The 26,579-nt window shown below is 38.4% G+C and overlaps 2 protein-coding genes across 2 annotated transcripts; both read left to right on the top strand.

Moving 5' to 3' along the window:
* Window positions 1-21,145: 21,145 nt before the first annotated feature.
* On the top strand, window positions 21,146-25,408 carry LOC140143101 (uncharacterized). The gene is made up of 2 exons (XM_072165152.1): window positions 21,146-21,571; window positions 24,341-25,408. Exons 1-2 carry the CDS (start codon window positions 21,212-21,214, stop codon window positions 25,193-25,195), a joined length of 1,215 nt encoding a protein of 404 aa, XP_072021253.1. The 5' UTR covers window positions 21,146-21,211; the 3' UTR covers window positions 25,196-25,408.
* On the top strand, window positions 22,041-23,670 carry LOC140142941 (uncharacterized). Its single transcript, XM_072164969.1, has one exon. The coding sequence runs from the start codon at window positions 22,132-22,134 to the stop codon at window positions 23,668-23,670; it is 1,539 nt and encodes a 512-aa protein (XP_072021070.1). The 5' UTR covers window positions 22,041-22,131.
* Window positions 25,409-26,579: the final 1,171 nt, after the last annotated feature.

Below are 26,579 nucleotides of genomic sequence, written 5' to 3'. Positions count from 1 at the left end.
CCTTTTCGCATATCTTTGCGTCAAAAAACTGTAAGTGGTTGTTTACTGTTTTTATTTTCTTCAAATAAGAAAAAAAAAACATACCATCTAGACTTGTGATTTTGAATAATGAAAAAAGAAATAAACAGTTTTCCGTTTGAGATCAAGTTGTCCGTGGGTCGAGTCAGCTGATATTCCCTCATGCAGTGAAATATTTGCAGACACAATTATGTTAATTATTCATGACTAATACATTCAAATAGGCCTATCAAATTTGCATATTAAAATGGTAAAGGGAAAACAATCCTTTTCCGTTTTCCTATTTTGAATTTATAAAAATAGAAAAACGGTAAATGACTGTTTTCGCTTTTTCGTTTCATTAAGAAAATGGAAAATGACTTATTTTCTTTTTTCCTAATTCAAAATCAGAAATCTAAACGTTATATTTCTGGGTTTGTTTTTTCTCTTACATTTTAAGAAAATGAAAAACAGTAATCGGTCGTTTACCGTTTTCGACACAAGAATGTGTGAAAAGGAAAAAGGAAAAACGTAATTGAAACTGAAAAAGTCGACTTATTGCAGTTTTTCGTTTGCAATTTATATCAAAATAGAATATTCAAGAAAAGGTTAATTTAAGTTTACATTCTAGGCATATGAATAAAAGAATAAAACAAATTGAGTCTTTTTAGTCTTTACTGTAAATGAAAAACAGATAGGAAAACGAACGAACGGTTAGTACCTGGATTATTATAGCGCCTTATCACAGATCTCGGAGTGTTCAAAGCGCTGTAATTTCACACTTTGGTGAATCATCACAATCAGATCGCATCAACTAGGCATTGTGCAGCCGAAATACCGCAAACCTACCCGCACTTTGATTGCAACATCCACCAATTATCTGTGCAGCCCCCCAAATTCCATTGGGTGAAGGAAGTTTTTGATAACCAAAGCAATTAATCACCGATTTTTGAAAGCAGGAGGAAACCGGAGATCCCGGAGAAAACCTGCGAGAGCGAGCATGGAATCGGGATAAATTAAGTGCACATGAGTCCGCGGGCCGCGGGGCTTGAACCGGGACCTCAGTGGTGAGGGAACGACCGCTGCACCAACTCGCTCTCCAGTAGGGAACCAAAGGATGGAACCAAAATGATAAGGGCTCGGATATATTAAGGTCTCGGATAACGACGTTTTCACGTATTTTTTGTGGGACCTGAGAAAGAAAGAAAGGAACTAACGAGGAACGTGGACTACATTCCACCATCGCTCGGCTCAATCAAAGTATAAATACTCAACACAATAATCAACATACATCATCATTCATCAACATCCTTTATTGATGTTTTATGTATACTTTCGAAGCACAAAATCATAAAACAATATTATACAAAATACGTATCTTATTATCCAATGGTGATATTTGAACTTAAAATTTTGTTACTCTGTACTCCAGTGTACAACATCATATCACAATAATGTTGTTGACTATAGCATCACAAATTACAACAATGTTGTTTACTATAATTTTACAAATTGTATACCGTTTTATTATAACTGATGAATTCTCAAGCGTATGACGAATAATTACGTTCGTGCAAGTGCATTGTCAATGTAGTCGTACTTTACTATGGGGTTGTGCACTTTTATCTCGATACATTCGAGTCTCGACCAGGATGCATAAACGGTATAAACCCATAGTTACTCGCCATGATCTTGAATAACATACCAGAAAAGTTGAACACTGATGGCGCTATTTATCATAAATCCTGTTTGCAGCTATAGACGAATCCAACGTGCCAAGTCATGGTCGGATTTGGTCGGCCATTATTGGGTTGCCCCCGCAGCACCAAACTGGTGTCGTGACTGCCTAATTGCGTGGATTAAAGCCGCTTAAAATTCGATTAGATTATTTTGTGTTGTAAACTGTCATCATTCTTTTGTCTACGTGTAACACGAGTGATAGAATGCAGTTTAAAATACCCTTCAAGGCCGCATCATTTCACATTTTAGGGGAGATAGCTGGGTCCCCGTCGCGGCTATGGCTGCCATTGAGGTGCAGGAATGCGTGAAATTGGATTCGTCTATAATAAATCATCATAAAAAATTAGTAACACATAGGCCTAGCAAGGACATTTTCAAACTACTGTTTATCATGAAATAAAAGGAGTAACTCATATTATTGCGCATAATTGAATTTAAAATATATGTAAATAGCGCCCTCAATTTTCACACAAATATACAGTTTATAGAATAAAGTAGACGTTAATAGAACTACAGAAGCACTTATAAGAGAAAACACAACTTTTAGTCCGCCCATCCACCCTTAAAGAGACTTAAGTTTGTGCCTTTCAACTCAAGGAAAGAGGAGCAAACCCGCATCATACTACTATCCGGAGCCAAAATACATCAAAACAATAAAAATAAAAGCATGACATATCAAAGGTAGACCGTATTATACACACATTTGAAGAGGTAAGTTTGCTATTTTCTGGAAAACATCAAGAGAGTCTATGCAATACCTAATATCCAGTTCAAATGAAGAAAGTTCCATATAACTTGGATACACACGAAGATAATGCTCTGTCGCCATAGGAAGAAGAAGTCTTAGGTGCCGAAAATGGACATTCTGAAGACCTTGAGTGTCTCGGTCGGAGAGTAAGGAAGGAAGTTGAGTTGTTTAAGATGGTACAAATCCGTTGATTTCCATGTGAGAAGAAGAATCTTATACTGAATCCGTTGACGACCTGGAACCAGCGAAGACAATAAATGGAAGAGTATTTTAGAAAGAACACGTTGCACGTGCAGCAGAGGTGTATGCGCTGAAGTTTATCTATAGTACTGAAATTATTTTGGAACAGCCTATGACACCGATCGATTCAAGACGACGACGTAGTAAATTCCACGGTTTGTAGTGTCAAAGGCGGTAACACCAAATAAACACCACACTTATCAAGAGATCGAAGCATATCGTTCTGAACTTTCACTAAAACCGTCTTGGTTCCAAGTTTTTTTGGTAGGCAAGTGTTATTTGAAAGAGAATTCATATTCAGATTCAGATCAATATACACATAGTACAAAGCAATAATAAATCATAGAATACATTAAAATAAAATAAATGTGTAGAGCTGTGGATGCCACATAAAACGCAAAGTTTAAAGCTTGCGGCACCCAAATCTGATGAAATGTTTTACATGAACAACTAGTATAATGATAAAAGCAATTGTAACGAATAACTTAGCAAAATGGTGTTTATAAAGTTATTTGCCATATAATATAAGACAAGTAAATAACGCCAAGAAAATTAAAGTAAAACTACAGTGGAATGGTATGAATAATACAAAGCATAAAGGATAAGATGTGGTTCAGGTTAGGAGATACCATTCATTCATTCATTTGTTTGTTTGTTTGTTTGTTTGTTTGTTTGTTTGTTTGTTTGTTTGTTTACCCAGGTTGGTCCGTGAGGGACATATGTTAATCCATTAAGATTCCATGAGGTTCCTCGGTGAGAAGATCTCACCAACACAGAAGTGAGAGCCTTGGTTGATGCAAAGTTTAAATAAAGATCTGATGGAGAAAACGGATCGTGACAAAATAAGCAACATCGGGAAATTGTGGATCTATGATGACCATATGGTGAGTCTAATTACCTGTGAATTCATAATCTACTGCTTCGCACCTTCCTAAAGTGCAATATTGTTTTTATAGTGTATTTTAATATGTATTTTTATAGTGTCTTTCTTAGGGCAATATATGGGTGTTCGGGTATTGATGGATAGCCGGGGTGGTGTCCTGGGCACATGTAGATCTCTGGACCTTTCTCCTTGGATGGGGTGCTGTTGGGAACTGTGACTGGTCGGGGGCTAGGAGAGGATCAATTATTATTGTTGTTTTCTCTATGTTCCCTGACCAGCTTGGGGCCCCACCAGTGCCTTGGTCGGGGTTGGGGTCCTGTGGCCTGCATGTGGCTGGGAGTTTGCTCCGGTTGCCCCGCCTGACCATGATCCACTCTTTTGGCTGATTAACTTTTTTTTATATCTGTGTGCTAGTTTTACTGTTTATATTATTGTTCCTTCTGTATTTTTATATGTAGTATCTTGTGTATTTTAATGTTGGCCTTGTGCCACCTGGGCACCTTGGGAGAACAATGTCAGTGTATTGAAAGGTCAACCCAGGTTAAATAAGAATGAAATTAAAAAAATAAAGAAATGAACGGACCGCATAAGATGCCATAATCTTTCAAGTGTACAGAAACGGAGGAGGAAGGGACTTCAATTTAAAGGGCATTTCGTGATCCACAGCCTCATCGCCCCACTTTTCTCAAAAAAAGTTGAGATTTTTATATCACTGGAATACTCTGGCTACATAATGTTTATGTACAAAATATTTCTTGCAGATTAATTCGTTTAGCAAAGATATCGCGAAATTTGAATTTCGTTCTGGTGCCCAGAACGAAATTACAACGTATTGTCTATGGAGCATTGTAATACACATAATCATGCATAACTCGTAAACGCAAAATCGGAATCAACTGAAATTTTGGGAATATGCTTTTTTCGTGGATATGTACTGAAAAATGTCATAAAAAGAGGATGCTAGGATCACGAAATACTCCTTTAAGGTTCTGACAACACACCTCAAGTACGTCCAACTTGTCAAGTATCACACCCTGAAGTACTCAGTTGATGAAGCGACACTGTATGTGTTTGGGCAAAAGATTCAGTGGGAATAAGAGTTGGAATAGAGTTAAAGAACTGGAAGTGAGATAAAGACACTGTGTCTTGTTTGTGAATGAACTACCGTATGTAGAGGACAAAAGGAAGACATGGTGTTGGATACACCAATTGTGAATAGAGATTAGTGTTGATGAATAGGAATGAACACAGGGGCGTAGCCAGCTTTCTTGGTCGGGGGGGGCAAATAAAATTTCGGGGGCACAGATGAAAAAAAATTGCAATTGCATCATACAATATACATAGAGACTGTATTTCTTCGACCTTCCAAAAAAGGCATTATTGGGATGATGTGTACCAAAAAAAAAGTGGTATTTCACACTATTTTCGCCCGTTATCCGGCTGAAAAGGGCTTTATCGTTACAATGTGTATTTTACACTATTTTGGCCCTGAAGTTTGGTAGAAAAGGGGCTCCATGCCCCTTTTCTTTTCCTTTGCCCTCTTGATTTTCTCTTTCATTTTTTGTCAGAGGCCCCCCACCCCGCTGGCTACGCTACTGAATGAACACAGACAAGCCCTCCACAACTTAAGTCAAAGAAGTCACTGAGCAGAAGATCTTTGTCAAGGCAAGGCGAGGCAAGGCGGAAGAAGTTGTTGTATGCATAGTCACCAAACCGCTCAATTCAAATTCTACTTCAACTCAGTGAATGATACACTGCCGTCCCATGGCGAATCTGAAGATCTGTAGCAAGGATTCATTGGGACTGTGCGCACTGTGTGGGTACAACAACAGGACTTATAAACATCTAGGCTTCATTCACAGCTGGTACCACTGTGTTAGAGTGTCTAACTATACACATTGTATGTGAAAATATTTAATTTTGCTGCAAACCCGTTAGTTTCAAATACAAAATACGATACCTGAATTATTTACTTTGATGACATCCTATATTCTAAAATGAATTCCAAAATTATTCCCTCTCGAAGCTTTATCATGTTTATACCTGTCTTGTTTTCCCAATTTGAACGCGTGTAAAGCTAAACAAGTTACATGCAATCGAGCCAAAGTTTAATTTCCTTCACACTTTCGAAGATTGAGACGGTACAATCAGATTATCATGACCGAACTACTGTGAGAATGTGAGTCTCCTTCTTCCTCCAACAGTTCATCTTGTTCTTTGGTCAATCGTTGATCACCATATTCCTCATTGAATTCCACCACGGCATTGTGTACTCGGGACCTTAAGTCCTATTCCCTCGCTTTTCTATCCGAGTCTGAACTGACTATGTTCTGAAGTTGAGGAATCACCAGCAGGATGGTCAATGCGTACACGAGCTTAGATGTGTCGGTAACCTGATCAATGGCATGAGCCAAATTCAGCATCGAGTATCCAAACCAAAGAAAAGCACCTTTAAACAAGACAGTGCTTAAACCTACCACTACATCAAACCCTACAGGCTGACAATTATTGACGACGTACCAAAATAAGTCAGAACTAATCATAGATGCTGACGACGGGTTGCAGTTTTCTCTTGCTTTATCAATTTCTCTAGCTTCCTTGATGATATTCTGGGTAAGACTGACGTATCTATCATAGAATCGGTTGACTTCTGATATTGCATACCCACACATTGCTATTATTAACAGAATTGCGAGGTCAAGTTGTGCAAAGTTGAGCACCAAGCCTGCACATGTGTAGATACCAGAATATATGACAGAATTATTAATGCCACTCATAATTTTATATTCAACAATGGATATTATTAAAGCAAGTAATATCATACATGTGATCTGTGTACGATTTGTGTACCCAACTTGAATAAGAAAATACCGAAAAGCAAAGAGTATGATGATGTTCATTACGAAACATGGGAAACAAATAATTAATACATATATTGTGTAAAGTACAGAAAATGGGACATTCATCCAGGCAGGGAAGGGAGAGATGCTATTCACAAAGTCGAATGTATATCGCTTATCAAACGGTACCCGGATGCAACATGTCATATAATTCCGAAATTCGATATCCCAGGATATATGAGATTGCGGATCCATGTCTGTGGAAACTTTCATACTTGGTACTAATCTTCTATGCATCCGAATAGCGTATTTCACTGCACTTTGTAGCTGTTCGTATTTTTCCAAATCACAAATAAAAAATCACTGTGAAGACAAAGGTACAGAAGCAAAAGAACACAAGCAATACCAAATACGTGCTAAAACTAACCATGTACCGAAAAACAGAGGCGCGTTTAACTTGGTAAGTGTCATCGGTGAAATACATCATGATTAAATCTAGAAAACCAACCAGATTTATCAACATGAATATGATAAGATATCGTAGCGAAGACACAAATCGGGAACCATGTTTACCACCATTCCAAGTAAACAACCAGTATTTCAGCCCAACCGGTACACTATCATTTGATCCTATCCATACTTCAGAATTTGAAATATGAATTGGCGCTTTTACCTGCGTTATCAGCATTAACACGATGAGTGGAATATACGCAATAAGCAAGACCTGTGCTGCATTATTCAAAAACTAGTGTAAGCATCACAACAATATTCTTTGGGTATGATTTCAGCCAGCTCATTGTTTGTCACTGATGACCAACATTTATTATCAGTTGATCTTAACAGTACATAATGAAGTGAATAGAACAGCGTCTTTAAATCTAAGAACCGGTCAGATATGAATGATTGACAAACCTGATAATCTTTACACGTTTCACGTTTTTCATTTATACTTGCGCATGCTCTATTACTAGAAAGCGTCAAAAAGTTAGCCAATATTTCGAGTTTGGTTGCGTCCGAAACATTCATGAAATTAGGACAATCCGTTGTATAAATTCCAATGCTTGTATAATGAACACCCGGACTCAATGTTCCGAAGGAGGAGACCAAGTAGTTATCGAAAAAATGCCGCAAAAGATAACCTTTTCCCTTGCTTGCCCAAATCCACGTGAATGGATTCAGAATGTTTGTGGTTTTATTCAAATAGCCAGTCGCAGAGCTAAATTCTAAATTTGTGAAATTCAACTTCATGTATATGATGGCTGGCGAGAGTGTCATTAAAAGTTTAAGTTCAGTGAAAGAATCGTTGGTAGTTGTAAGCGTACAATTCGTTGTAGTCTGGAATTGGTCCGATGACATAGTTGTCGTGTCTTTGGTGGTAGCCACGGTTACGTCCTCAGTGGTAATCGTTGGCACAAATGTGTTTACATCAGTAACATCTATTGAAAAGGATAAATGAAAAGAGCGAATTAAACTTTTGTCGGTAATTCCGTTAATTAGGTTCTTTATTATTTTAAGCTATGTACAAAATTGGAATTTATTTTGATTATGCATGGGGCCTCAAGCGGGTCACGTGCTAGTCACGAGATTGCAAAGAAATTATTATAATTAGACAGCTAGAAGTGGTGATATTACATGCATACTGATGTGTGGTAGAAGACGATCTTATCAAAACGAATAGTTTCCGGTTTATTTTACCAAGTAGCTATTTAAATAGAAAAGATCTCCAACTCATTATTTGACAAGACTTTCATTTCAATTTGAAAAGGTTCTATTATATCCCCCTCTGAGAAGACAAAGTATTCAAATTCTATTTTTTTGGTCATTTTTGATAAGAACCTATTCATTTTTGACAACAACCTGTTCATTTTTAAAATGACCAGGCAATGTTATCAAATTTGATGAGTTTCTTGTCATTTTGAAGAGAAAATCAATTCATTTTGAAGAGAAATCTGGTCATGAGAAACCAGGTATTAACTAAATTGATATAAAGGGCGTTGGCTCTTATTCAAGTTGTTCCTTGTTATGCAAATGAGACAGTTTACGCTCCGTAGCTTTTACACTGTGATTTCGGGACATTTCCGTCTGGTATTAAAATGCAGACTATAGACGAATCCAAGTAGCCAAGTCATGGTCAGGATTTGGTCGGACATCTTTGGGTAGCCGCTAGCACCAACCTGGTGTTTTGAGCGTCCAATTGTGCAAATAAAAGCCGCCTAACACCTAGAGAGATGCAAGGACGAGGAGGGTTAATAGAATAATAGCTAATAATATATATAATGGAGATAATTCCGCAGGTAATCCCGTCGCATCTATTCATACATAGTCCTTTTGTTCGCAAGTACATCAATGCATAGATACCGCGTGTAGTTAATCCGATTATTATGTCACTTCAACAGCGAATAGATCATGCTGTGTGTTTTGTCGAAGGGAACTGTATTGTGTTATTCTTTTGTCTGCCTGTGATTTCGCGGAAGGTGTAAAACGGGTGATGGAATGCAGTTTAAAATTTCCGCCAAGGCCGAATCATTTCACATTTTGAGTGCATTGTAGCCGACGGCTACCCAACTAAAGGCTGCTAGTCAGGTGTAGGAATGCGTGTATTTGGATTCGTCTATACCATATTTGAGTGAATCATATAGAATATGTCTGTAGGCCTTGTTGACTTGTCACTTACACAAGATCAATAGGCTAAATCGGCCCCGATTGAAGAAAAGGAGACACGCTATATGTCGCCATCATGGGGCAAATCATAACTACCATAACTACCCATCCAATCAAAGGAGAGTGATGGCTATCTATCATTAGCTAGCCGAAATCAATTTCAGCTCGCCCTAAAAACGTCTTTCCATTGGCTAAATCCAGCAGTTGCTTGTTGGATAACATGTTGGCTTGCCAAAATTCTGAATTTCAGTGAGCTGATATTATAAGCTAACTAATTTTAGCGAGCCGAAATTTAGTACTTATGGACCGGATAGCCAGTTGTTTAATTTCGATGCGGTGAAATTAATTTCGGTTTCGGCAGGCTGAAATTCAATTTCAGCGAGATGATATTATTTTTAACATTTCAGCTCGCCAAAAAAAACCCCGACCTTTTATTGGTTAAGGGCTGGGGTATGAACGTTTGGACAGACAGTATTTATTGTGGGACATTAGAGCACATCAGACATATCGAATTGCATTTTGACTACGAAGAATGTCATTCTGATATTAAATAATTTAGATTTTTGAAATTCGCAATTTAATACACATTTTATGGCAAATCATTAAAAATTGATATTTTTGATATTTAACAGTACTTGAAGTAAACTTTATAAATCTGATGATTTATACTTAAAGTGTATGTAGGTGGGATGAAAAGCCGACGATCAATTGAAAATTTTGACCTTTCGTATTGAAGATATGGATTTTTTTCCCAAAACACCAAAAAAATTAGGTCTTTTGGGGAAAAAATCCATATCTTCAATATGAAAGGTCAAAATTCAATTGACCGTCGGCTTTTCCTCCCTGCTACATACACTTTAAAATATGTCATTAGATTGATATAATTACTTCGAGGACTGTTATATATCAAAAATTTGAAAAATATCAAATTTTTATCATTTGTCATAAAATTTTATTATATTGTGATTTTCAAAAATGAAAATTATTTGATATCAGAAAGACATGCTTCGTATTCAGAATGCAATTCGATAGGTCTGAGTGCTCATGTCCCACAAAAAAATACTGTCGAAACGCAATAAACGCTCATTTTAGATCCATTATAGCCGGCAATACCCTAATTTGATGGGATACATTTCGACTCGCCAAAATTCTTTATGTCATGTACATATTTATGAACCTTTGTGACTTTAACTTTGTGACTTTTGTGTTACCATGGTTCCCTCCGACATAATAGAGAACTAAATATGACATCTTGACTTAACACGTAGGCATTAGGAATGCCACGTAAACATGGTACGTAAAGGTTGCTACAGACTCCGGGAACCGGGGAGGCTGGGGGCTGGGGTCGCTCCCCAATAATTTTGGTGGGGCACCAAGTACCCTGTATACCCCCATATTAAACCTGAGGTAAATTCATAATTTTAGTTCCTTTTTGATGACGTCACGGGTGGCGAAACATGATATTGCTCTTTGTTGTTCAGTGCGTAGGGGACCGTGACAGGGCCCTCTATTTCTTGTACACTTTAACTTTTTGAATGCATACCCTTCCAGGCTTGGAAAAAGCCGAGAAGGGGACAAGTTACACCAATCCCTAAGCACCCCCACGACACCCCCCCTACACACAGACGGCGTACCTTTTGTAAGAAGAAGAAGAAGACCCACCCCTCCAGCCTTAAACGAGTCTTACACTATTACACACAGGCGATGTGCCTTCTGTAATTCACCTTACCTTTTCCAGCCACCACAGTTGTTAACAACAAAAGACTAAGGAATAAAACTGACATCTTTTGTTTGTTGTCGATGAACTGTTTGGGCCTTGTTTTGTAGTTCAAGTCACCCTTCATGGGAAGATTGTTGAGCTGGTCATTTACCCTCTGGATCATCACAGTTGCACTGGTATCCTGTGATGAAACCTTGAGTCTTTGATATCAAATGTAGGAGATGTATATGGTACGTTTAGGACTTACAACAATGTAACAATAATTATAATGTCTAAAACCCAACAATTTTACATTTCCTGCTTAGGGAGTGTTCATAAATACTTTGGTGGGGGCTGGGCAAAATGGAAGGGTGACCCCTTAAAAGGTTTTAAGATAATTACTAGTATGAATTTTGGGTAGGCCACCTACCGTACCATACACGTATATGAAGTATCGAAAATCCATGAAACCTTACTTCTTAATAGAAGTGGGGGGGAGGGGGGTCAAAAGGTGTTGCATGTGTATGAGGGAGGAGGGGGGGATTCAAAAAAGTTTCAGGTTCTCTCGAGGGGGGGGGGGGGGGTAAAAAGTTTCGACTTCGCAAATTTCCAGTGCCCAGCCCACCAAACCAAAGTATTTATGAACACTCCCTTACGTCTTGGCGAGTAGTGGTGGCGTAAGCATAATACAGACAGATGCATGTTGTCAACTTTATTTTAATGCGGCAACAGCTAATATATCGTAAGCAAAAACAGACAATGTGACAAAATATATTTCTCAGTGTAATACATTTTCACATGAAAATTAACAGTTTAGGATTAAAAATGAACACTTTTGAATTAAAAATGAACAATTTTGAATTAAAAATGAATGGGGATAAAGTTAATATTATCTGCCGTGCGCGATATACCGGGTTTCGAATGGATGGAATCCCGCTTCACTAAGCCAACTGTCCAATGTTACAGGTTTGTGAATTTTTAAGTCTCTATCATAGCATATCGTAGCCACACGTGAAAAAAAGTGAAACAAGAAATGTCTTTAAAAAAGACAATGCCTCTAAGATACCAGTGGGCACCTTTTGTTATTAGTTAAGGAGACACTTATAATGCTAGCTTTAAGGTAACGCTATTGGATATAGATTTTTGTCTGATTGAAATATGTGAGTCCATTCTCTCCTGATTACAAGACTGAAAATTTTATTTTAATCGGATATTCGGTTACCAAAATATGTCCTGTCAAAATGGCGCAAAACCAAGAAGCAATGTTGTCAGGTAGGCCTTATTTTCTAATTATATATGCAAGAATTATACAAAGTAAAAATGTTCAGATCGGCTACAAAATAAGATATAAAACCCATGGATGCCTTTGGCACATTTCCATTTGCATGATTAATTAGGGCCCTAATCAACTTTTCTAATAAGTGGCCCTAATTAATCAAGAGATATCCCCTATCTCTTTTAATTGTATCTGAAATCTTTACTTTGCATAATTCATGCATGTAATTATTAGAAAATCATCTGGCAACTGGACTTGTCAAAAATATAGAAAAATAAAAAAGAAAGTTGTTGCTAATTTTTTGTTTTGGTTTCGCGCCATTTTGACAGGCCATATCTCAAGAACCGAATGTAATCTACAGGGCATAAGCTTTAACATATTATTTAAATAGAAAGAAAATCTAAATTTGTGCATTAGCCAATAGGGCCACGGTCACCTAAAGCCATCTTGCAATCTTGCAGATAATTCTGATGCCTGAAATAAGACCTTCAAACTTTCAGATATGAAGAGTTCCAGATGCAGGCAGCCGTTTCTGTTTTTTAAATATAGGACTAAGTTGTATCAAGAGTCATTTCCCGTGGATTTTTTGACTGAAAATTACGATTGTAACGTTTCAGAGTAACACATTTTCGTATCAGATTCTTTTATGCTTGTTTATTATATTTTGTATTCAGGACTAAAATAATATTAATATTATTATATTTAGGGGGGTCTTTTCATAGGCCATTACTTTTTTGTATGTGTAATTGAATAAAAAATCAAAAACATTGTTTTGTTTTGTTTCCTTCATTTGTGCTTTGTCTTGCCTCGAAAGGGCCATTATCAACACCTTATTTTTAAGAAGTATTGTATGGGGAAAGATAATTCTTGCATTTTATTTTTGTTTGTATCTTAACAAACAAAAAGCAAATTTTTCAGTCATAGTCTTGAAACGGTCATGGGTATGCATGCAAAAATATTGCAACAGTACTCAGTAGAATGTAAAAAACTGACATACATACCACCAACATGACCAACCACGCATGGGAATTGGGGAAGCAAATACTTTAAAACGAATTATTCCGAATTATATCAACGCAATAAAATTGCAATACTTTAGTACATGTATTTGATTAGCAATGAAGCCGGCCATAGGCGCGGCTAGGCGTATCATACCATACATTGCAGTTCAAATGCATCATGATCATGATTGTGGCCTAGTCGAGCTAGGCCTGCATGCCAGTCGGTCTGCTGACTCGCCGCGGCACAAAAATACCTCCAATTTTGCACAAAACAATCCATGATGTCAAATTATCACATCCAAAGTGTCGCCATGAATGTCAGCTTCAACTTCTCCAGCCAAAGTTTTTGCATTGATAATCAGGTTTCATGTAATCATGAAATTCTCGCTATTCGCAATAAGGGCGCCGCCAGCGGATTTTTGCGATATAATCGTGATGTATCATGGGAAAAGGTCGACATCAAGTCCGCGCAATACGAATATTACCATGCTATTACATAGGAACACGTGACAATATTTTTTAGTTTGTCAAAATAAAGGTGTTACACGCGAATCGATACTCAATAATACTTAATAATGTGATTTGAAATGTGCACAATTAATTTTTCTCTATCGATTTGCGTGTAATACCGTTATATTGACAAACTAAAAATATTGTCACGTGTTCCTAATGTAATAGCATGGTAATATTCGTATTGCGCGGACTTGATGTCGACCTTTTCCCATGATACATCACGATTACATCGCATGATACCGCTTGCGGCGCCCTTATTGCGAATAGCGAGAATTAAACCTTGTTTGATGTGTATTCCCATTGCCACAGCATAATGGTTTTCCAACTTGTCTTCTACGATAAAGCTGCTGATGAGCGCTGAGGCTACAACCTATAATTAAAGACCGAATTAAAAAAGACTAGTTTGCGTCTGACGCCATGACAAAGGCGCGCCGTGATTGGTTGCTGACCTGCGCAGTATGGCATTTTTGGTCCGGTTGACAGGACGGCAGACGCAAGCTAATCTTTTTAATCCGGTCTTCAATTATACAACATAATAGCTTGAAAATATTCTAATGCATAATTCATGAACTTGATAGACCCACGCCATTGGCGCCACGTGCTAGGTGTTTCTAGAATCCCTATAGAATAAGATTAATTTTAATGCTAATTTATTGCACATGCTGAGGAAGCGTGATTACCTTTTTGAACATTCGGAAATGGCGATAGGCGAATTTATGTATGGCGCAGAGAGGTGGAGGATATATATTGGGCTCTCAATATTGGGCGGAAATTAGAGTACTTGTCAGAATATAAATTTGTACAATCGGCCTACATGCCTCGCAATGTGCGGCATTTTAGGTAGAAAAAATGAAAATATGTGCGTTTGAGCGCCCTCGGCGAATTAGCATATATTTATTTTCTTCACGTTACGTCATAATGAATGACTTGGGTGTGCGCCGGGGCATGTTAGGGTTTGGTAGTCACTTCAGGTTGGTAGCACCACGCAGCACACACGCTTTTTCAATATCCCGGTTCCGTCTCAACTTCAGTGACGTGGCATTGGTAGTCTATTGGTGTTAGGCCTATATGAATACCAAAAAACGTTGACAACGTAAAGAAAGCAGCAAGTTTAAAAAGCCCCCACCTCGGCTCACTTTTTGAAACTTGGTCCCATTTGTAAAAGATACTGATTTAAACTTTGTCATAATTATCAACTTAAAACATTTCCAGAAGTGTTATGTATCTTTAATGTGCCGATGCGATATTAAGTTGTTAGCATTCTGGAACGATCAGAAAGGTTATTATGTTGTTCTTGTGGCCAATATCCTATATATGCTTTGTTTTATAATAATTATTAAGTTCATGATCAATGATTGAATTAAACGAATAATAAGTAGGCATGTTAATGGCAATGATGCTATTGTTTAAACGTTAAAAACACCGATTTGCTGTTGATATTCAAAATGGGACCAAGTTTCAAAAAGTGAGCCGAGGTGGGGCTTTTAAACTTTTTAAGCTTTCTTTACGTTGTCAACGTTTTTTGGTGGATTTTCTTTCTTTTTTATGAATGTAGCCAAGCAGCTCTAAGCTTGGAAAGTCATCGGATTACGAAGTACTCCATAAAACGAATAAAACGAAAAATAGATGTTTGAAATTATGTTATCCTTGATTAATTTTTATGACAGTAAATAATTTAATAAAACTTTATCAGCCGTTTACTTTTAAAAATTGCTGGTTACAGCTACAGCGTGACTGTAATGTTAATAGGGATACATATACATTTTAATATACTTTAATTATTCAAGGCAACTAAGAAAATGTAAATATGAACAACACATACCCAATGTGGACGATGCCAGCGAGACACAGAGTCAGTCCGATTTACTTCAAATTGAAACTGAGAAATGCGCGTATATGTACCAAAGCTTTTACTACGGAAGTGTCTAAGTGCCACGACTTAGCAAGATAATTATGTTTTAATGATTGTGGTTTTGTAGCCCTGCGGGGCAATCTAGTTGGATATCCAAATTTCGCGGTTGATAGTTCTTTGTAGCCCTGCGGGGCAATCTAGTTGGATTTCCTATTAAGCGGCGGTTGTTGACGGTCTTTCGCGGTTTGTAGTTTTAATTTCACTCATTCTTCATGCCCTACCCTCTATCGGGGGTTAATTTATAGTTTAAGCTTGTTGGATAACTATACTTCGCGGTGTGTGGTTCTTTGTAGCCCTGAGGGGCAATCTAGTTGGATATCCAAATTTCGCGGTTGATAGTTATTTAGATTTATAGATCTAGTTGGATTTCCCTATTAAGCGCCGGTTGTTGGCGGTCTTTCCACGACTATCCACGACTTGCCACGACTTAGCAAGATAATTATGTTTAATGATTGTGGTTTTTGTAGCCCTGCGGGGCAATCTAGTTGGATATCCAAATTTCGCGGTTGATAGTACTTTGTAGCCCCGCGGGGCAATCTAGTTGGATTTCCCTATTAAGCGGCGGTTGTTGGCGGTCTTTCGCGGTGTGTAGTTTTAATTTCACTCATTCTTCATGCCCTACCCTCTATCGGGGTTAATTTATAGTTTAAGCTTGTTGGATAACCATATTTCGCGGTGTGTGGTTCTTTGTAGCCCTGCGGGGCAATCTAGTTGGATATCCAAATTTCGCGGTTGATAGTTATTTATATTTATAGATCTAGGTGGATTTCCTATTAAGCGGCGGTTGTTGGCGGTCTTTCGCGGTTTGTGGTTTTGATTTCCCTCATTCTTCATGCCCTAACCTCTATCGGGGGTTAATTTATAGTTTAAGCTTGTTGGATAACTATACTTCGCGGTGTGTGGTTTTTGAAGCCCTGCGGGGCAATCTAGCTGGATGTCTCTATTGAGCGGCGGTTGTTGGTGGTCTTTCACAGTTTGTGGTTTTAATTTGTTGGATATCCAAATTTAGCGGTTTGTGGTTCTTTGTAGCCCTGCGGGCCAATCTAGTTTGATATCCCTAGTGAGCGGCGGTTTTTGGCGTTCTTTCGCTGTTTGTGGTTTTAATTTCTCTAATTTTTCAGGCCCTGGCCTCTATCGGTGGCTAATTTGTCTTTTAAACTGGTTGGAAATCCATATTTTGCGGTTTGTGGTTCTTTGTAGCCCTGCAGGGCATTCTAGTTTGACATCCCTATTGATCGGCGGTTGTTGGTGGTCTTTCGCAGTTTGTGGTTTTAATTTGTTGGATATCCAAATTTCGCGGTTTGTGATTCTTTGTAGCCCTGCGGGCCAATCTAGTTGGATATCCCTAGTGAGCGGCGGTTTTTGCGTTCTTTCGCGGTTTGTGGTTTTAATTTCTCTAATTTTTCAGGCCCTGGACTCTATCGGTGGCTAATTTGTCTTTTAAACTGGTTGGATATCCATATTTCGCGGTTTGTGGTTCTTTGTAGCCCTAGTTTGACATCCCTATTGAGCGGCGGTTGTTGGCGGTCTTTCGCGATTTGTGGTTTTTAATTTCCCTCATTCTTCAAGCTCTGATCTCTAGGGGGGTAATTTATAGCTTAAGCTTGTTGGATAACCATACTTCTTTGTAGCCCCGCGGGGCAATTTAGGTGGATATCCAAAATTCGCGGTTTGTGGTTCTTTGTAACCATGTGGGGCAATCTAGTTTGACATCCCTATTGAGCGGCGGTTGTTGGCGGTCTTTCGCGGTTTGCGGTTTTCCCTCATTCTTCAAGCCCTGCTCTCTATCGGGGGTTCCGTATGTCTGTGATGGGGACAGTCCCTCCTTTCAATAGGCATTTGGGTATTTTTGCCGCTTTGCTAATTTGTCTTTACGTATGACTTCAATGGCCTTCCATATTTGGTTGAAGCATAAATGTTTGTATATTATTAAACAATGATTGACTGTAGGATTGGTGTCCCTTTTTGAATTAATGAGTTGTCAAGATATTACATTTTGTGACTCTAAAAACATTAAACATGGTTTTAGATACACTTTGTACCCAGCGAAAAATATCATAGAATAATAGAAGTCAAGTGTTTTAATGTTAGGTGTAAATATAGTCTCGCGGGAGCATCTGTTTATTAGTCTTCTTTATCAGTCTTTTTTTAAACTTGCTGGTCACGGCTACCGCGTGACTCTAATAATGTCCGACCGTGTGAACACGACGTGAGAATGAATCTGCAATTAATGACGTCGTGGTATTGCATATATCCTAGTATTGTAATCCTGATCGTAGTTTCTTGTGTTATTCAGATTTGTTTTATTATTTGTTCGCTAACGGCTACAGTAAGCTACAGTACATGGATACATAGAACTGGTCTCTATCATTGATGATGTTGTATGACACTGTGCAGTGGTGTGTGTTTTTTAAATAGGTTCTTAATATAATAAACCATTTCCCTGAGAATAAAACATCTTGCTTTGATAAAAAAAAATAATATCACAATATCACCGGATGTTTAAAATTATGTTATCCTTGATGAACGAAAATTAATTGTTTAATAAAAGATTGTAAAAAAAAATAAGTTGGTCATCGGATTTCGAACTCGAGTCCCCGGAATAGGAGTCAAATGCCTTAACCATTAGACCACAGGACTCGGCTGTGAAATAGCGTGTCGATGTACAATATTTATCATATGAATTGATGTGTCGTCCGAAAAGAACAAAAGAATTGTGAAAAACTTGATTTTTTGGCGAATGGGGTTCGGAATTTGTATGTACGGTATTTCAGAAATTGCTAGGGTATAATTGGAAGTGAATCTGAAAAAGTAGTGTGAAGGTGATAACCAGGTAGACCTGTAGCAGTGTCCAAAAATTCTGGATCAGTATGATTTGCCACTAATTTTCGCTATGAAATACCGCGTGAAATGGAAGCAAAAATATTTGTTTATTATGAACAATGATTGACTGTAGGATTGGTGGCCCTTTTTGAATTAATGTGTTGTCAAGATATTACACCTGGGACTGTAAATAACATTTAGCATTGTTTTAGATACATTTTGTACCCAGCGAACAATAGAAGTCAAGTGTTTTAATGTTAGGTGTAAATATAGTCTCGCGGGAGCATCTGTTATTAGTCGGCTTTATCGGTTTTTTTTTTTTTAACTTGCTGGTCACGGCTACCGCGTGACTCTAATGACGGCCGCAACGAAAGAAGACATTCAAGAGTTACTGAATCAGTTCAAAAGTAGCCAAGCAGAGCTAAAAAGTTCGTTTACAGAGTCACTACAGTCAGCAAAGGAGGAATTTTGGCAAGAAAATAAGAAAACAGCGGAGTGTTTTGAAAAGAAGTTGGCGACGGCCGCTGAGACAAAGTGGAAAAGAGAAGGAAATAAACGGCAGTACGAGTTTAACCAGTTAAGTTTTCGTTCCGTTTCTGTAGTACTTAAAATGATTAAATTTATTAGAAGGATAATTCAGTTACCATTATGTTTAATAAGAAATGGTTGGCAGCAGCTTTTCTGGTCAGTTTGGAATGGGTCCAATGGACCGTGTCACAGTGGACCGTGTAATATCAATAGGTCTGTTCTGTGTGCAAGGTTAACAATAGCAAAAGGGCAGTGATACGCGTGGCTCATCTTTTATAGAAATTTTGTTCAATTGGTATGAGCTAATGTGTCTGAGTAAAAAGAAAATCATCCAGCGTGGAAATGTATTGAACCCTGAATTATCTCAATTGGTTGATTGGCGCGAAATGTGCGATTTGGCGCGTATATGATCTGATATGAATTGTCTCTAATAAGTGTTACGTGTTATTTACTTGTAACATAGATCTGTTGACGACCTAATAACCAAGGCCATTGATGACCCGGTAGATGGTAGAGAGTAGTTATTCTTGAGAGGGCACTCACCTCATTTGCATGGCAAAATTACCCGTCTCCTCTGCAGCCAATTTGGTTTCGCTCCATCGAAATCAAGCTGGTCACGGAGGAGACTACTTTCCTTTGTGTTTGTTCATTTGTGTATGGAGAGCCCTTCTTGGAGTCCGTTTGGACTCAGGCTACGCTCTCAGCTAGAGTCCGACGCTGCATTGTACTAGAAACACCTTCTCTGTGAACTCGCTAGAGCAAGGAAAATAAAAATTGGTTTCATTACTATCTGTTTTTGAGCTTTTTTGCAGGTCTGCGCCCATGGTGTTACCACAACTGTCTTTGCGTTATTAACATGTGCTGGAGTCTAGCACAGGTCAACCAAAGTCCCGGATTTTAATAAGACAATAATGATTGACACACACACCAGGAAATTTCTCATCCAAAAGAATGAGAAAATTTAAATTCTCACCATTTTGGCCGTTTCTCATCAAAATGTCCGTTTTCTCATCCAAAACTTCCTTTAGTGTATTAAGTTAGCTTAGGCCTATTGATCCTAAATTTGCTGGTAGGGTAAAACTCGTTTTAGGGGGTGTTTAAAAAGTTGGCCACACATGCGTATAGGCCTACATTATCATACTTGAGTGCCCCTCCCCCCTCCCCGGTGAAATTTGAGACTCATTTGGTCACCGTCCTAAGCGTCCTTGCCCACACGAGTCGCCCAGGAGTAGGCCCTACCCGGCATTATTAATTATTAGTGGTTAGCCTCCCTAAATACAGTCGCGAATCGTGTTGTCAATTATCGTTACTTGTGGCCATGGATATGACCCCATGTATAAGTAGTCTTCATAGAATTCACACAGTCTATGCCATGTCATTTACGGATACAAAGAGGATAATAATGTTGAGGGCGCCCACAAAATCTTACACCGTCTTACACAATGTTCCAAGGCAAAGTTCAGTTTAATATTTACTCATCGTACAAATACAGACGTTTTATTATGTGATGATGTTGTCTGGATGGGTGGACAGTTGTCACACTGTGGAAAAACAACAACCGGGAATCCGCATTCATTTACAAATAGCATTAAATTAGTATCACATAGTGGCTTCCGTGCAGTGGAAAACCTTAATTCTTTCATCAAAAAGAAATGAAAATGACAAAAAAACCCGGATCCACCTGTACGCCTATAAAATGGGCACAGAAATTTGTCTCAAATATGAATGAATTTTAAGAAACATACGGGATATGATGAACCAATGACCTGACGCCATGATAGTAGGATCTATTAGTCGTTTTATATACAATGTATATACCGTGGTGTCATAATACCAATATTTGACATAATATATAACGAGTAATATTTAGTGTTGTAAATATGCAGTTCATATGCACAAACGAACACTGATCTTTATGATATTCAGGTTGTTGTACATCTCATATAACATGTCATATAGGAGGTCATATGTGTTGACCTTCTCCTATTGTATTTGTTCATCTGTGTATGGAGAGGATTAGCGCCATTAAAACTCCATCAGTATTTGGGCGTAGTTCAGTGAACTCACCAGATTGCTATTCCAAGTACTTTGATAAATACAGATAATATGTATTAATGGGTCGAGGCGATTGCATTGAAAAACTAATAAATTATTCATAACAGTTACGTAATCAATCGATAGTGCGGACACTTTTCATTTACAAACCACCAAAATTCGTAATCTTTTAGCGTTGGAAAAGAAACCACGTGAATAGAGTGTCATAGCCCTGATGGTAAGGTGCACCTACTTAAAGCGAGAGATACCATCGGTACAAGACAGAAGTTTATCAGACTAGCTGACATCAGCGAGCATGGGTGGGCGACCGTGTCAGAGTATGAAACCAACGAGTTGGCAGCTGATGAGGATGATCACAAAAGAATCCAACGGGCCGAATATCGAGCGGGAAGAAAGATCAAGCAGAAGCAAGCTAGCAAGCAAGCGGCAAAAAAGTTCAAAAAAGATGGCGGCGCTTCCGTGGGTGGTGGTTATGGTATGCCTGGTTCTTCTAGTCAGCTTTTTCGTGCAGGAGGGTCCTTCACTGGGCCTATCAGCAGGCAAGGCAAAGGCAGTTGCTACTTCTGTGGGAAGTTCGGCCACTGGAGAGAAAGTTGTCCAGCCAGACGGCAGCAGTTCAGTACAAACCAGCCGCAAAATGCAGGAGGCATCTAAAGTAAATAGAGCTAAAGTTAAGTATGATAATTCATGTAGCGTAGATGAATGCGTCTGTATTTCAGATGATATAGTATTTGATTATGCAGATTAGGCCTAAAAAAAAAAATTGTTTTGTTGCCCTCAAGCGCCCGGTCCCAAATGCTGAAAAATCAGGGTCGGCATTTTTTTTTTTTTTTTTTTTTTTTGAATGATGATTTTTACAGATTTGTTCAAAAAATCTATGTTTTTCACTTAAAATTAATATTTTATTTAAAGACTAGTCTTTAATTGATGTCTAACAGGTATCCAGAAGTCAGAATTGACAATTATCCCTGAGTTGAAGAAGTATTATTTAATATTTGAGGCGATTTTTAAGAACTGAAGGTTTGAAAAAAAAAAAAAAAAAAAAAAATCCGACCGTCCGCCCCAACTTTCCCATTTTCTCACTTGAGGGCAACACAACAATTTTTTTTTTTTTGGCCTTATGAGAGAAGCGAAGGTAATATTGCGATCAAGGTTTCAGGTAGGCTAAAAAGCCACGCCCAGTTTTGGCGGGAAATTGGGGCCCCACAGTTTATAATGGAAACTATTGAAAACGGATACGTAATTCCTTTTTATGACGAGCCTCCGATGCAATCATCTAAGAATAACAGGTCTGCGTATAATAATCACGAATTTGTGTCTGAGGCCATATCTGAGCTGGTAAAATTGGGGTCTGTAGAAATTTGTCAATCTCCCCCACACGTTATTAATCCACTCACTGTTTCTATTCAGCCAAACGGAAAAAAGAGGCTAATTCTTGACCTGAGGATGGTAAACAAGTTCATTCGCAAGCAATCTGTTAAGTTTGAGGATATGAGAACAGCACTGCTGTTTCTTAAGAAAGGTGGTTTCATGTTCAAATTTGACTTGAAGTCCGGGTATCATCATATAGAGATTCACCCTATGCATAGAAAATTCTTGGGATTCTCATGGAATCTCAATGGTAAAGTGCGTTATTTTAGATTTTCTTGCCTGGCATTTGGTTTGAGTTCGGCTCCATTTATTTTTACTAAAATAGTTCGACCGTTGGTAAAGAAGTGGAGAAGCGAAGGCAAGGCAATTGTAGTATTTCTAGATGATGGTCTAGGTTTTGGTGGGTCTTTAGATAAAGCAAAAGAGGCTAGTGATAGTATTAAAGCCGATCTGATTAAATCTGGATTTGTGCCGAATATCCAGAAGTCGATTTGGAGCCCAACAATAACATTAGAGTGGTTGGGATATGATATTGATCTAGAATCGGGTGCATTTGGGGTCACCGGAAGAAGAGTTCAAGACATCCATCAAAGTACTACCACTATTCTTAACAACAAAGACAATAGTGGGAATTTAAATGTGAAGGCTAGACTTCTGGCCAGTGTGGCGGGAAAAATTGTTTCCACTAGCCTGGCAGTTGGAAATATAGCAAGATTAATGACGAAATCTTTACATGTCTGTGTAGAAGGTAAAGAAAACTGGGAATCCTTTGTTTGTGTGTCGGAAGAAGCCATTAATGAATTAGAGTTTTGGCGGGAAAATATTCGTACTCTCAATTGTGCAAAAGTAGAACCGAAAACAGCAGCATCTAAAATAGTATATTCAGATGCAAGTAGCACTGGCTACGGTGGGTATGTAGTAGATATGTCGGATGATATTGCTCATGGGCAATGGAATCAAGTTGATGCAAGACGAAGCTCGGCATGGAGAGAGCTTAAGGCCGTAGAAATGGTCATGGCTTCATTTGTCAAGAAGCTTGGGAATCATGTTGTGAAATGGTTTACGGATAACCAAAGTGTTGCAGCGATAGCAACAAAAGGCAGTATGAAAATTGAATTACAAGAAATTGCTTTGAACATTTTCAGAATTTGTGTCCAAGATAATATATCTTTAGAAGTGGAATGGGTCCCTAGATCAGACAATGAAAGAGCTGATTATATAAGTCGCATTATTGATGCTGATGATTGGGCTATCTCAGACTATATATTTGAGACATTGGACAAAAGATGGGGTCCTCATACAATAGATAGATTTGCCAGTTTTACAATGCAAAGTTGCCAAGATTCGATTCGAGGTTTTGGAACCCTGGTTGTGAGAATATAGACGCATTTACTGTGGATTGGTCTAATGAAAATAACTGGTTAGTGCCACCTATCCACCTCATTCCGAGAGTCCTATTTCACATGATGCGTTCGGGGGCAGCAGGAACTCTTATTTGCCCTCAGTGGTATTCGGCCCCATTTTGGCCGATATTGTTCCCAGATGGACAGACTCCTATAGTTGGAGTGGTGGATATACAGGAATTACAGTATTTTCCTGGTATGTTTGTAAATGGCAGATACAATAACGAGCAGTTCGTTAAACAAATAGCCAGAAGTGCTATTCTGGCGGTAAGAGTCCAGTTTTAATCGAATGCGTTGAGCAAAATCGGTTGGATTTGTAATCCTAATAATTTTGATATTTGAAGAGAAACATATTCTGTAAATTGAGTATGCCATGATATTGGTAATGAATTTTCAGATTTTAGAGGAAATACAAAGAACTTTATATAAATGAAATGCAACAAATATCAAAGCTTGCAACGAAGATAGTTACATGCTAATATAGCAGGAATCTATGAAGTTTGATTTGGTACTCGATGCGTGAAGGACAGCATTGACAAGAAGTGAAAATTAGTAAGTAGGTAGAGTAATCAGACAGTGTTAGAAATATTATTAGGCCTAAATACATTTGACTGCGGAATTCTTAAAAATTGTTTTCATTTCATTTGCAGGTAATCTTCCAGAGTGGTATATGGTCAGATGCAGGATACGAAGAGCATGATGAACTGAACAAATTAGCATCAGAATTGCCTGGTGTGACATTAAACTCTAGAGCCGATTCAACTATAAAGCAATATGGGGGAGCATTTTGCAATTGGTGCGCATGGGCTGACAGATTTGGAAAGTCAAAAATTCCAGCGGATCCCTATTATGTTTCATTATATCTCATTCATTCAGCCAACACACCAGCACCTATTTTGAAAGCCACTGCTGCTATTTCATGGGCTCATAAATTGGCAGGGAGTTCAGATCCTTGTCTTTCTCCAATTGTTAAGAATGCTGCTGAGGGTTTGAAACGTAAATTAGCATCTCCTACCGTTAAAAAGGAGCCTATAACAGCAGAAATTCTGGTTAAAGTATATGATCACTATTGTGCAGATTTGTCCATCAAGAATTTGCTTACTATTAGAACTGTAACAATGTGCTTGATAGCTTATGCAGGGTTTCTCCGTTTTGATGAACTTTCTGAGATAAAAAGAGAGCATGTAACATTTGAGTTATCACATATGTCAATTCTGATTCCTTCTAGCAAGACGGACATTTATAGGCAAGGTAAATCAGTTATTATAGCACGTCTGACATCAAGAGTTTGTCCTGTTCGTATGTTACAGAAGTATTTAGAGTTAGCTCAGGTCCAAGATTCATGTTCATTCATTTTCAGGAGTTTGTCTGCCACAAAAATGGGTTACAAATTGCGCAAGGATAACCGACCAATGTCATATACTAGAGTTCGCGAAGTCATTTTGGATGCGCTCAAGCCAATACACCAATCCGAGAAGCGTTTACTGTATTTGGCCCTCTATTGACGGCAACACAGATGTACCAGAGCGGGAGATTTAATTCGTAATTCAATACTCATGATTGTGTATTGAATATCACTGTTGTGTACAATTCCCGGGTACAATTCTGTATAGCACACAATAAATAATGGATAGAACCCCCGACCTCGGGACACCGCAGTTTTACATCGGGGACACCGCAGTAATGGCGAAGTCGGATAGGTGTATAGTTGGCGACACATCAAAATTTGGTGTTCATAGCCTGCGTTCAGGGGGTGCCACAGAGGCAGCTAATGCGGGGGTGCCTGAAAGGTTATTTAAGAGGCACGGCAGATGGAGGTCTGATTCAGCCAAAGATGGCTATGTCAAGGAAAGTTTACCAAAATTGCTTTCAGTTTCCCAATCGTTGGGATTGTAGATTTCCCTGACTTTTACTTCATTGAGCTCACGATTCGCTGTGGCCGGTGCAAATAAATACCAACACAACGCAAGCTTATGTATTAAAGTGTTTTATTGGCGGGCATTGGTGTCGTTCTTTGGGAGTATAGTGGAGAAATGAAAATATGTGCGTTTGAGCGCCCTCGGCGAATTAGCATATATTTATTTTCTTCACGTTACGTCATAATGAATGACTTGGGTGTGCGCCGGGGCGTGTTAGGGTTTGGTAGTCACTTCAGGTTGGTAGCACCACGCAGCACACACACTTTTTCAAAAATTTTGTTAAATCCAAAAATGTTTAATGTGTTTTAAATGTTTTGCCTCTGTCGGTTATCCAGGTTGGGTATTTGACCGATTGTTCGGGGAGGAAAGAATTCAATCATCAGGTTGACATGAGGTAGAAAGCCAGGGGTCATCGTACGTTCTCAATTTTTCTCCAAAAATAATAATCAGGAGTTTTTCAAGAGTTTTCGTAGCCCGCTCCTACCGCGATTGTTTTCTTTTAGGCTTTAGGCTTCCCCATTGTATTAGTCTAGGATCCCACTGCATTGTTTGTATAAGTAGAGTAAGAAAAAAGATTCACAATTATTTATAATAATTGTGCCTGCTCTCATTGAGCTCACGATTCGCTGTGGCCGGTGTAAATAAATACCAACACAACGCAAGCTTATGTATTAAAGTGTTTTATTGGCGGGCATTGGTGTCGTTCTTTGGGAGTATAGTGGAGAATACACTTTGTAGTGGGGTGTACTATCACACCCGAACAGATTTAGACTAGTAACATATTGCTTGATAACATAAATACACTTTTGGAATTATTTGTCGTAGTTTTAATGTTACGTGGTAAACCAATGACGACATCAAAATGTAGTCGATCTTGCCCTCCCCCTCCCCCGACTGCAGATTAGAGACCGAATTGAGCCCAAAGTGATACAAGCAACAGAATTGGCAGATACATTCCTTGTGGGTCTCT

The sequence above is a fragment of the Amphiura filiformis genome, chromosome 20 (genome assembly GCF_039555335.1).
Source record: "Amphiura filiformis chromosome 20, Afil_fr2py, whole genome shotgun sequence".
Classification (NCBI taxonomy): Eukaryota; Metazoa; Echinodermata; class Ophiuroidea; order Amphilepidida; family Amphiuridae; genus Amphiura; species Amphiura filiformis.
The sequence above is the reverse complement of the archived record's forward strand: the minus strand, read 5'-3'. Positions and strand labels throughout refer to the sequence as shown.

Coding starts and splice junctions, on each gene's coding strand:
- LOC140143101 (XM_072165152.1), top strand. CDS start 21,212: ATGGGTGGGCGACCGTGTCAGAGTATGAAACCAACGAGTTGGCAGCTG. Junction 21,572..24,340: donor AAATGCAGGAGGCATCTAAA/GTAAATAGAGCT, acceptor TTTCATTTGCAG/GTAATCTTCCAGAGTGGTAT.
- LOC140142941 (XM_072164969.1), top strand. CDS start 22,132: ATGGAAACTATTGAAAACGGATACGTAATTCCTTTTTATGACGAGCCT.